Source organism: Protopterus annectens, chromosome 5.part0, assembly GCF_019279795.1.
Source record: "Protopterus annectens isolate FY-2018-M chromosome 5.part0, PAN1.0, whole genome shotgun sequence".
Taxonomy (NCBI): Eukaryota; Metazoa; Chordata; order Ceratodontiformes; family Protopteridae; genus Protopterus; species Protopterus annectens.
The window spans coordinates 2279612-2293705 of NC_056735.1; the positions used below are offsets into that span (position 1 = coordinate 2279612).

General features: G+C 36.6%; 1 protein-coding gene across 1 annotated transcript in view; it reads right to left on the minus strand.

Annotated features, from left to right (window-relative positions):
- The window catches only part of HERC2 (HECT and RLD domain containing E3 ubiquitin protein ligase 2), a gene marked incomplete in the record, with an annotated part of 3551743 nt that overhangs the window by 1361052 nt on the left and 2176597 nt on the right, over nucleotides 1–14094 (minus strand). The window contains 3 exon segments of the mRNA XM_044072055.1: nucleotides 11537–11662; nucleotides 12429–12597; nucleotides 12693–12791. Coding sequence (XP_043927990.1) covers nucleotides 11537–11662; nucleotides 12429–12597; nucleotides 12693–12791 — 394 coding nt within the window.

Sequence of the window (14094 nt, forward strand, 5' to 3'; positions counted from 1 at the left end):
ATGACATACGCAAGGCTGTGGAAACTAATGCCCCAGCAAAACATATTATGGAGTTTCCAACTCATTCATTTTGCTTTAGAGTTTTGCAAGAGGTACCACAGAATGTCAGAGGTGGTGACTCAGAGAATGATTTAGCACTTATGGAGTTAAACTGGATACTGAGACTAGGTGCACACATACCTCCAGGAATAAATAATTATTTATCCATTAAGCCAGTATTAATATCCAAGAAATGATAGCTCCATAAGTATTTTATATACATATGTAGTATAGTACATTTTTTAACACAAATGTAAGGTTCATCTTTATTTTCATTTTTATTATATATTATACATACATTAATTATAATACATACCATAGTGTCAACATAAAATATATGCATATTTAAGTCTGTTCTCCATATAACTCTAGACTTAATATAATAACATAACATTTTATGAAATATGTATTTCAATGTGAGTTATCATAGATCAATATTTAACTAATTATAAATATTTTCTGACATAAAGCTGATGATTTTGAAAAATGCAGTCATCTAAATATCAAGTTTGTTCTTGATTGATTTCATTCAATGTTTATGGTATTGTTTTATTTTGGCATATTCTTTCACAGATAGTATTTATAATTTATTCATGCCTCATTACAATTACTATATTTTATATTTAATTCTTCATATAAATTATGTATATGGATTTGTGTGATGGTTCACTTAATAACATCAACAGGTATAATCATCATCTTTCCGTATAGCTAAAAGCTATGAGAGATAATAATGAAATAAATAGACACGTATATCTTTAAAATAATATGATTTCTTCATACCATCTGTTATATATATTTTAGTGAGTGTTTTACACAAGATAGAGAGTTTTATTTTCACTCTTGACTCGTAATAATGTCTGTGAAATAAGCGCGATTGTAAATGAAGGTTTTTAAAATAAAAGATTTATTTTATTTTAATTAATTAGAAATTTTCCCGCGCTTAGCGGATGTATATAAACATAACAGCTGATCATTAAATGTTATCTGATGAAGCGTGGATGGACCACGCGAAAGTGCTCATCTTTTGTATTTTTAATAAAAGTTTTGGACATTTTCTGAGTCGCCAGAGTTTTCTTGACCAGCTACCAGTGATTTATTTAGAATATCCTACTTCTACTCCTTTGTGGTTGGCATCTCACTACGATTTTCTACTGTTTCGGAGTTTTTTTGGTGAGAGAACCATTCAGCAGGGACACCGACTATTCCTTGAGCATATACAAAACTGCACAAGAAAAACTCATCAAAAACTAGGGATGCTTTACACAGCCCAAAACTGCACAGATGCAACTAAAATTACACTTGCCACTACTTATCTCCTTTCCACTCTTCTGTATGGCGCTCCAATCCTTAATAATCTCCAGGCTTCACAAAAATTTAAAGTTGAACAATGCTAGAACAAAGTTATTAAATTTGCAACACATACCCTTTTTCAGAACCCACCACTGTATAGCACTGAAAAGCCTTAACTGGTTACAACTGCCACATCAGCTAATACATACAAAATATCTTACCACCTATAAAATTATCGAAAAATCCATCTGCCTGTCCAGCACTAAAAAACATTCTAGACAACTATGTTCCCTGTCACTGTGATCCAGTGACCTAACAAGTCTATCTACAAACTTAATAAACCTGCTGGGCATTGTCTGTACTTGTATAAGGTTGCTAAGGCCTGGAACTCCTTACCTGTATCCGTCTATATCCTCCTTCCCATCTTTCAAAACCACCCAAAAGACTTTCTAGCTAAAGTCTGGCTCTGTTCTTGCTCAAAACCAAGATAAACGATATTCCTAAATGAGAACAAGTACCTTTTCATTCCTTATACCTCCTTACTTTCCCTTCTTCACTTACTTCCTTACTGCTATCTAATTCACTTTCCTGACTTTCTCTCTAAATATACCATAAGTCTGTTTTTCTCTCACTTCATATTGCAATTCCTATTTGTATTAGACTAACTTACCCTTTTCTGTACAAGCTAAAATTTCTCTAAATATTAAATGAGTGTCATGTACTGTGTATCGATTCTTAACCAATGTTTTTTTAATTATGTCCAATTTGTTATAATTATTTAAAGTGCAGATGTTTTGTTTTTAAAGATTGTAAAATTATTGTTCTTAAAATGTTCCATAATAATAAGGAGCTTTTCTCCCTGGGGCACCTCTCAAAATGGACTTCTGCCCAGTCAGACAAACTTGGAAATCAAATATCAATAAATACATTAAATAAATACATTAAATAAATACATAAAGAGAATCTCAAAGAACAGTAACTGCAAAGTGCTAAAGGGAAAATAAGGCAGGTTTTGTATAACAGGCATGAGTTTAAAAAGGTTATGGTTAACCACTAAAGCTTTTAACACAATTTAAGCAACAGAAGGTAGCAAGACTTGTTGCCAAACCTAAGAAGCCTGTAACAAGAAAATAACCATAGATACAACAGATATTTCTGAAACTTTATGAGAATTTGCATAAAACAGAGGAATATGGAAACCAAGAAAAGGCACAGATGGAAATATTTATGGAAGACTTAATTATCCCAAGGTTAGCGGAAGATGAGATTCAATAACTCATAGCTAAGACAGGAAGGCATGAGATAAAGAAATCATAGTGCATAACCAATGAATAGGGAAGTCTCCAGGAAAAGACAGTATTCCTGTGGACATTTGGAGGGTGTGAAGAAAGAAAGTGATAAAGATCTGGATGGTTTTGTTTAGCAATATTATAAAGGGTCTGGGGGGGGGTACCAACATCTTGAAAAAAAGCTTCGGTAGCTGTATTACCCAAAGGCAGTAATAGAATCATCAGATTCAACTTCATGCAGACCCATTTCAATTTTAAACCATGATTATAAAGTGGTTATCTTTATACTAGCACAAAGAATGACAAATATATTGCCAAAATGAATACATATGGATCGATGTTGTTTTGTGGATTGGAAGCAAACATCTGTCACCACTAATACAAAAATGATCCAGAAGGAAGCAGACCATAAGAAAACATTACGATTGTTTGTGCAGCTGGAATTTTATGAGTAAGGCAATGGTAGTATTTGTGTTGGCTGAGAGAATATGGGGTTAATTAGAAGGACTTATGAGGGCTCTGAAGAATTAATGTGGAAGGGTTCATCTTTGACAAAGCTGTGTTTGAACAGAGGAAGAAAGCAAGGACATCATCTTTTCCCTTTATTTGCTTTACATTTAGAGCCATTAACAAAGAAAATAAGGAACTCAAACCAAGAATAAATTATGGATATGATAATCAAGAAAAATTAGCATTGTTATCAGATATTACTTTGTAGTTCATAAAAAAATGAAAAGAATACCTTAGTGCTGTGGAGCATTTTAAGACAATTTGAGGCATACCTCTCAACCTCTTAGTGCAAGAAATCTGAGCAAAGCCCAACAAAATGGGGGGACAAAGGCCCAAAAATAGGGACATATTTTAAATATTGCTCTTATAAACTTAGAAAGTTGCTAAAGTAACATGGTTTGTTTTAACATATATTTTCTGAAGGATCTGAAGTCTGAAACTCAAATGTATGTCATTACTTAGTGACTTCAATCCTCAGATCATCCCAATGATTTGTCAGAAAACCACAAATTTTATGAGGAACAGGCCAAAATCTGGACATTCTGCGCAAATCTGTACAGCTGAGAAGTACGATTTGAAGTCTTTTCAGGAAATAAAACAAATGAAGATAAAACAATGGTTACAGCAATAAACTATGTACTCACGCATGAATTGGTTCAGCAGCTATTGATTACAGATAGTAAGGTCCAAGCAGTGAAAATGCTTCCAGTCCCATTAGTTTTAAATACAGGTCAGATGTATTTTTATCAATAAGAAGGAAAGTTGAGGACCAAAATTAATAGAGTTGAATAAATGTATTTGGGATGTAAAGAGGGCAGAAGTGCTCATTCTAACCACAGAGTAAGGTAGTTTAAATCAATAAAATTAATAAAAATATATAAAGTACATATATAGAGACTTTATCTGCATAGTGGCTTATTAACCAAAACCGGTTTAATACAAATTTTATCATTTAGGCCTTTGCCCATGTTAGCACGCATCCTAATAATCCATTCAAGCTCTTTAGTCTCTATCAAATTCCTAATTGCACCACCTCTATATCCTAGCTGAACTTTCTCAATTACCATTTTATGTATTTTTATTCATTTTATTGATTTATTAGTTAATACTATGTCTCTATCTAGTGCTTTTCCTTTAAATCAGTGGTTATCAGCCTAACTGTTTATTGGGAACTAACACTGATAGGCTGTTGCTGTTTTTAAAAATCCTTGTGACGTTTGAGTTGTCTGAAGTAGCGCTCTGGCTACGAAAGTGCTCACCATTGTTGTACTGTGGATTACGTTTTATTTGATACTATCTGCTGTGGTCTGGAGTTTCCTATATTTTTCTGCATATACTATTTGTTTAGGAACCCAGTCTGCTCATACCACCTTTGTATTTTTTATTTGTTGTATTTTACTTCTTTGTGGTGTGGAGACATTGCAGAAGGTACTTTTAAGGTACCCGTTATGGAGCATCTATCAGAGGTGAATAGCTGTGACAAACATGGACTGAGAAATTTATCTTCCTTATTTAAGAACAAGGATAATCCACTGTTAACTTTCATCCTGTATTGACACCCCCCATGAATGAGACTAAATGTGAGTATGATTTGAGCTCACTAAGAAGAGACTTAAATAAACTTGAGAATGATGCACGAAAATTGGTAAGACTACGTATGCAGAAATTTAACTTTGAAGCATACTTAAATCTTCGTATTGTGCCTCGGGGTTAAGAGTTTTAAATATGCCAACTTATGGAAATATATAGAGAGACTTACTTGCACAGTGGCAATAGATAAATTTGGAAACAAGCTACAACTACATGAAACTACAGATCCAATTTTTTAAACCACAGGGGGATCAGTTGGCAGATAACAGACAAACTGCAAATATGAGAAGCATCCCTCTGCATTAATAGACATTAAGGTAGAACATATTATCGAAACCATCAATGCATATGAACAACAATTGCGGAGCTATAAAAAGAAGAAGATCTAAAGGGATAACAATGATTTCTCAGCTGGACGGGTTTTCACCTGGCCAAGAGAACAAAACAACAATAATTTGAGTTTGTTGGCACATAGGAACTCAGTCATCATCTTCTTTCAACTGTTCCCGTTAAGGGTCACCACAGCGGATCACCTGTTTCCATTTCTTCCTGTCCTCTGCATCTTGCTCTGTCACACCAACCACCTGCATGTCCTCTCTCACCACATCCATAAACCTTATCTTAGGCCTTCCTCTTTTCCTGTTACCTGGTAGCTTCATCCTTAGCATCTTTTTCCCAATATACTCAGTATCCCTCCTCAGCACATGTCCAAACCAACGTAATCTTGCCTCTCTGGCTTTGTCTCCAAACCTTCCAACCTGGGCTGACCCTCTAATAACCTTATTCCTAATCCTGTCCAAACTTGTCACTCCCAGTGCAAATCTTAACATCTTTAACTCTGCCACATCCAGCTCAAACTCCTGCCTTTTTGTCAATGCCACTGTCTCCAACCCATATAACATAGTTGGTCTCACTACCCTCTTGTAGACCTTCCCTTTTACTATTACAGGTACTCGTCTGTCACAAATCACTCCTGACACTCTTCTCCACCCACTCCATCCTGCCTGTACTCTCTTCTTCACCTCTCTTCCACACTCATCGTTACTACGAACTATTGACCCCAAGTATTTAAACTCATCTACCTTCGCCACCTCTACTTCTTGCATCCTCACCATTCCTCTATCCTCCCTCTCATTCACACACACATATTCTGTCTTAGTCCTGCTGACCTTCATTCCTCTTCTCTCTAGAGCATATCTCCATCTCTCCAGGGTGTCCTCCACCTGTTCCCTACTCTCACTACATAGGAACTCAGTAAGAACTGGAAATACTATATCGGACATGGCTACATCCAATTCCATCTTAAATATGAATACAGAGCACGTAACCAGGAACAAGGAAGTTCCCCCTAGTGTTCAGACTGGCCAGCCGAGGACCGCAGGTGCTGATGTCATAGCCTATCAGGCGGAAGTGGAGCACGTAGAAAAGAGATGCCACATATTTTAAACTGTAATAAAAAAACAAACGAGCAGCCCAGAGAGGACAACGAACACTTGATGATGCCATATCCCATTCGCACACCAAATTTTCAGCAACGGGGCCAGGGCAGAGGCTGCTTGAAGCGGAAAACGTCAACAGAAGAGGAGAATGCCCTCACAATTAAAAGGATGTGGCAAACGAGAAATGGACAATAATTTGGAATATCTCTAGTTGCAGTTTGAGCAAAGATGAAAAATCAGTTCTTAGTAAGGGCACAAGTTTTATACCAGCTAACAGTATGGCGATTACAGAGAACATCATTGAACTGAAGACATTTACTAGAAACTTAATGTTGAAGCTGCATTTTCAGGATGGGAATGTAAGTAATAAAAGCATTAATTTGTTTAGAAAGGCCAGTGGCTATGTACCTATAACTTTGGGAGTCATTGAAGCATTTGAGAAGGCTTGCATTAATGATATTTACTCATTGTATGATAGTAGGAGCCACACTACACATTTTGTGAACTTGAACTGTGAAGAACGGTCAGCACTTGAAGCACTTTGCAAGGATCATACTATCTGTTTTAGACCAGCTGATAAAGGGGGACCACTTGTTATCATGGATTACATGTTCTATAGGGATGTTATGTTTACTATGTTAAACAATGAAGACGTATATGGGAGAATAGAGCAAATACAGGTTGACAATTGTGTCCGTAGAATATGCAATGATTTATTTGAATGTATGCAATGCAGCCAAATCACCATGGAGTTGTGTAATTATTTCCTGGTAGATGATCCCATTACTCCAATAATACAGGGACTGCCCATGATACACAAGCATCCACATAATCCACCGATGAGACCTATTGTGGCTGGGCAAGGATGGTGGACTGAAACACTATCAATATATGTAAAACACTTTTTGAAACCTGCACTAGCCAGGAATAAATGTATTCTTAGGGATACAAAACATTTTTTAACAGATCTGCATGACTATATCAGTAATTTTCCACCCACTATGGATTGTTTAATGGTCACTTTGGATGTACAGTCCATTTACTGTAATTCCTAATGAAGCAGGACTAGAGTTTTTGTGTCAATATCTTAAGGAAGATGGAGTGTATGATACCAGAACTATTAATCTTCTTTGTTTCCTGGTTGAAATTATACTGGCGAATAACATCTTTATGTTTGAACAGTGCATTTATAAACAGTTGGATTGGGTGGCTATGGGCACTTCATGTGCCAATAGCTACGCCAACCTTGTGAGGGCAAAATGGGAAAAACAGTATATCATTGAAGGAACATGGTCAGAGAAAATCGTATTCTATCGGGGATTTGTAGATGACCTCTTCCTGTTGTGGGAAGGAGGTGAAACAAATCTACAGCAGTTTTTGAGTGACATCAATAGAAGTACACACTTTTTGAAATTCACAGCCCACAGTTTGAGCAAGAATGTTGAATTTTTAGACGTTAGTATAACTAGGAAGAATACAGGGGATTTTTGTACTGAAATCTTCCGTAAGGAATGCTATAGGAACACCTATGTCCATAGGCAAAGCATGCACCCTCTTCACTAATGTAATAAAAGGACAGGCACTAAGGATTTCAAGACTAACAGCAGAGGATGACAAGTTTGAGAAAGAATTACATCAGCTAGAAGACAGATTTATAGAGAGAGGGTATGGAAGGAGAGAGGTTCTTTCCATTACCTCGAATATGGGTTCTCAAAGGAGAAAGGAGGGAAAACCATACTTTTCCAATCAAGGTCAAGTGTATGAGGAAAAGAGCAGGAAGGATAACCTACTAAGAATTCCCATTACTTAGGCTAGTAATATTAGATTGCTGCAGAATATTTATTACAGGAACTGAAACATATTATGTTCTAATGACAGACTTAAAACTTTGATAGGGACCACCCTCAATATGCCTATAAGAACAAGAAATCCCTTAAGAGACTCTTATGTGGCTCCAGATATAACCAAGCAACAGATATTCAACCCACCACTCCCATGTATGGGACAATACCCTGTAACTCCTGTAACTACTGTCAGTATATTGACAAGAGAGGGTATTTTAGACATCCAGGCACTGGAAAGACTACCTATTTCAGACTTACAGTTGGTTGTAATACTACTAATATTGTGTACCTAGCTTTTTGTACTACATGTTTTTCATTCTATGTGGGCATGACCACAAGAAGGTTTTGTGATAGGATTAGGAAATACATATATGACATAAACAGAGGGGCAGGAACTAATGCCCTGGCTAGGCATATTCTAGTATCAAGGGCAACACATAACTTTCAATTCATGGTAATTGAGAAAGTTCAGCTAGGATGTAGAGGTGGTGCAATTAGGAATTTGGTAGAGACTAAAGAGCTTTAATGGATTATTAGGATGCGTGCTAACATGGGCAAAGGCCGAAATGATAAAATTTGTATTAAACCGGTTTTGGTTAATAAGCCACTACGCAGATAAAGTCTCTATATATGTACTTTTATGTATTTTTATTCATTTTATTGATTTATTAGTTAATGGTATGTCTATATCTAGTGCTTTTCCTTTAAATCAGTGGCTATCAGGCTAATTGTTTACTGGGGACTAACACTGATAGGCTCTTGCTGTTTTTAAAATTCCTTGTGGAGTTTATTGAGGTGTCTGATGAAGTAGCACTCTGGCTACGAAAGTGTTCATCATTTTTGTACTGTGGATTAAACTTTGGAGTTTTATTTGATACTATCTGCTGTGGTCTGGTGTTTCCTATATTTTTCTGCATATACTATTTGTTTGGGAACCCAGTCTGCTCATACCACTTTCTATTTTTTATCTGATATATATATATATATATATATATATATATATATATATATATATATATACACACACACACACACACATATAAGGGTCTATCTGAAAATATCAAAAGACCACATAAGCGAAGACAAAATTCATCAAGATAACACTGGCGAAACTGAAAACATCGAACACCCGGAGCATCGAAAACAGACCCCAGGTAAAGAACCACTCTACCACCAAGGTGAACATTGCCTTTTCCCCACTGTGGTGTGATCTCAGACTTGCTATATCTATTGGTTGGTATACTCGCGGGCGGGAGCCCAGACCCTCACATCAGGAGGTGTGGGGAGTGAAGCCCCCCACTTTGAAGTGTTGTATTTGCTTCCTTGTCTGTTTTTTTTTTTTGTTTCGGTGGCCAAGTGGTTCTTTTCCGGGGGATACCTTTCAGAGTTTCAGGTGTTTGATGTTTTATAGTTTCGCCGATGTCATCTTGATGATTTCATCTTCTCTGATGTGGTCTTTCGATACTTTGAAATAGACCCATATTTTTATATTATGTACATACATATATATATATATATATATATATATATATATATATATATATACACACACACACACACACACACACAAATATATATATACATACACACGAACAGACTGCTTCAAACTTCATACAATTTAAAGATGAAGGTTTTATCACACTGTTGCAACAAAAATATCTCCCTCAAGGAGTAGTACCAACATCAAACAGCTTTAAGTAAATTTGATCATCAGGAGAATGGGCATAAAAATTATGCAAAATCAGACTCTTCTCTTTTGTATATGATAAACAAAATGTTGGTGATCAGTTGTGGATAACGCATGAACATTTTGTAAGTATTTCCAATAATGATTAATCATTTTGACAACTGAAGACAGAACATTATTTTTTATTTTTATTTATTTATCATTTGTTGACTGAGAAAGTCCAACTAGAACAGAGCCTATTTTCGGTGAAGGCCCAGGGAAAAATGTTCCAGACGCATGTCTTTAGAATGTGGGAAGAAACCAGAGTACCTACAGGAAACTCACGCGAATGCAGGGAGGAGACACAGACTCCACATAGACGACACCCCAGCTGAGAACTTCTTGCAGTGAGGTGACAACCTTAACCACTGCACAACTGTACTGTCCATTATATTCCAAAATATATTTATGTATGTATATTTTCTGTAGAGTTTAGGCTCATCTTTTTGATCATTTACCACACTGAGTAACATCTAAGTAATCCACACGTTCCTTAGCTAACAGACCAGAATAATGGAAATCAAATCTGTTGATATATAAATTTTGTATATAGCTTTGTACCAGCTTTGAGACAAATATTAAATCATCAATATTTTCAAACATTCGCCATAAAGTAACTAATTTGTACATAATTAATGTTGGAAGTCCATTCTTTCACTCTCCTATTACTAAGAATTCAGAGTCTTCTACATATTACAAATGTGTGAGTTTGGGCACAGCTAAATGGGGTTTTTTTTTGCATTGTTTTACCCAATGTTTCAAACTGACTGTTTATTCCTCAACCGTGGAGTAAGGGCCAATCAGGAGGTGACCTCCTTCAGACATCCACCAGGCAGGTCCCATTCTCCCTGCACACTCAGCTAAGCAGAGGAAGGGGCCATATAATGATCTGTCCACATTGGATGTCCCTCACTTCCACAAGGGATGTTACCAGCAAGCAATGCCATCCACCAACCCAAAAAGCAGTTTCCTCAGTCTCCACCAGTTTTCACAGCCATCCCTCCACCTAGAAACAGGCAAGCAGGCCACATCCCTTCACATTTCTCTCTCCCCCCCTGGCTTCTCATGTGCTGAGGATGTCAACTGATCGTTATCTGCCTGGATTACAGTCGGGGCTCTATCCCCTCTGCACTAAGAAACCAGCATGACTGCTGCATGATTTTGTTATTCTGTAATGAGTCACACTAAGTCCTTTTCACCTTTTACGACTTCAAATATTAAAAGTATGTAAAATCTAAACTGTCTAAAATATTTTGAGAAAAAATTTCCCAGAAAAGTTGCAACACTGCTTTCATTTTCAGCAGCCCTGGGTAAGTAAACACTTGTAGTCTGGAACAATATTTAGTTCAAAATGCAAGGCAACATAACAAAAAATTTACAATTGAAATAATATTAACAACAACCAGTTAAGTTCTACAAAATTAAAAACATACGCAGGCAGTGTAGAAAGCTCAATTGAAGGGAGAAAATTTAAAACTCAACTTAATAGGGAAAATGGATGAAGTGAAAACGTTAATCACTTAAAAAGTGGTCAAATGAACCATAATATGTAAAACTAAAGCAAAATATTTAGTCTCTGATCTGGAGAAAAGGATTGCTGTGACATTTTACAGGCGTTTGTCTCAACCATACAAATTTCCACAAAACTGAATACCTCAACTACTGTAACTAATAAACAAACACAAAGTCATAACCAGCAAACACAGTCATGGTGAGTTATCCTGTTGCTTACTATAACATTCCCAACAGTTTTGGGAAGTCAACAGAAACAGTTTTTACATAATTAATACAAATAATGGGTATTACCTTTTACAACTCCCACACTTCTGAGGGTAACAGATCCCCATTTATACTTTGGGGTAGTAACTGAAGCCTTCACACGCACTTTGTCACCAATCTTGATATGAGATGGGGAACTCTGTGGTGGAAAACCTTAGGATAAAGAAAAATAAACACTATGAGCCTGATTGGGTTCATACTTCCAGTTTCAGTTTTTGTTTATAAACACAACCAGAACAAGTCATTTATTAACTTCCTTTAAAAATAATCTTGACACACTATATATATATATATATATATATATATATATATATATATATAGTTACACTTCAGAATCTCGAGTTACTGAAATCTCGAATTTCAGTAACCCGAGACCATGAAGACTAAAACCAGAATGCCGAAAGTGCATAAGAGCGAATGTGAATATCTCAAATCCATGCTTATGCATTTCCGGTGCATCGTGTGTAGTGTTATGATGCCTGAGACTGCAGATGAGCGAGTGTGCGTGTTTTTGTAAGTTGTATGTGTGGATAAGGGTAGGGAGGTGTAAGTGCTGTATTTGTTAGTGTTTGAGTAGGTGTGATGTGTATTTGTGTGCGAGCGAGTGGAGGATGGCGTGAGTTTTTTTATGTTATGTGCGACCTTGGAGTTGGTATATATAAGTAGGGGGGTGCAGCTTACCTGTAGTGTAGGGTTGTGCGGTTTGTGTGCTGTGGAGATTATGAAGTGTAACACTATATATATATATATATATATATATATATATATATATATACACACACACACACACACACACACACACACACGTACGTGTACACACACATATTCAGAGTGGAAAGATTGGTGGGTCACAGGCTTGACAATGAAACCTATGAAACTACAATAATGGAAGGTTAAAGGAGTTGACTAGATCACTCACCAACAAGTTCAACATGGATATATCTAACCCAGTAGGTTCCTCCTTTGTGTTGCCAGTCACACTGCACATTTAGGTCATGAAGTCCATCACGGTCCAGTTTGATCACTTTTCCTACATCTCCTTCACAAACCTCTTCATAAGTTCGGCAACATTTGACCATCATGCCAACCTACATTAATACAAATGCAAAATCGTATCACAGGCACTGAAGAGCTATGAAATCCCAGAAGACATTTCCACGGGTACAAATATGCACTTTCCTACCTGAATGTTATCTCGTACATAGATTGCATAGTCATCATTGCTCAAGAAATCAGCACGTTTCTTGTAGGTCTGGCTTTCAGTCACCACAGCAGCACAAGGCTACAAAGAAAATGGAGAACAGTTTAAGACAATTCAGTAACGATATGAGGTATATATATTTTTTTTTCATTAGACGGTTTTCACAGTTCAGTGAGTAATCTTTTATATTCCAAAATTCTATGGTAAAATCTGTTACATGTTAAAAACAATCTCTCAGTCCTCCAATGACAAGCATGCACTCCATCCAATTATTCTCCTGAAGTCACTAGGTTAGTTATTCTGCTATAGTCTCATAACCTTATTAACCAAGTAGCTAACAAAGGCTACACAGCCTCTTTAAATACATTCAGCTGCTGTAACAGCTTAAATGTTCTAATTGAACCCAACTTCTAGTACTACCTCATCATTGCCTCTTCTAGTTCTGTCAAGTGTTAAAAAAAACAAAAATCAAACAAATAAGTAAATACAAATGAAATGAGGGCCTTCTATGAGGCACAGTGCCTGCGGACAACCCACTCATCAGTATGAAGCACCAAAAGGAATGGAGAGTGGACATTCAACAATTCTGAATTTGAAATCACGGAATATAGGTATGTGAAATACTCACCATAACACCAGAGAACCTTTTCATGCCCTTTGTTACTACACCAACTTACTTGAGCTTTAAAAGGGTTGGTCCTGCAGCAGGATTTCACTAGGCAGTAGAAGCTGCACCCTACGTGGCTGGATGGCCTGCACCACTACAAGACAGCAAAATGTCCATCATCCTAAATAAAGGCAGCACAGCCACTTCTCACTGTAGAAACCCAGCAAAGGACTAATAAAAGTTCTATACTTGACAGATATGACATTTTCCCCATCCCCAATTAATTACTAATAAAAGTAGAAAACAAAGTTGCTGTCTCTTTCATGAAGTGTCTACAATGTGAAATGTGTGACCAAACCAGGCCACAACAATGACATGTACTTCAAATGCGCTGCAGAAACAGCAAGAACACAATAAAGAATCCATAAAAGCTTTCATTAAATCACGGTGTTCAACTCTAAGAGGCTTAAAGGAGTAAAGGGGACACAACCATCCACAGTCTAGGCAGCAAAAAGGGAAAAACATATAAAAACAGTTGTTATGAACACTGGAATAACAGGACAAGCAGTGACAATACCCTTGGCTACCCCCCCCCCCCCAGGATAAATACAAATATTGAAAGAATTTTTCTTCTAGCAGCCACTTAGAGCAAAATGGCAGAAATAACAGCTGTAATTCCTGAAACTGTAAACAGGCACAGGAAGAAGTTACTCAAAGATTACAAGAATGACAAGACTATGGGAATTTTTATTTATGGACATTGTAAAAAAGACAAGC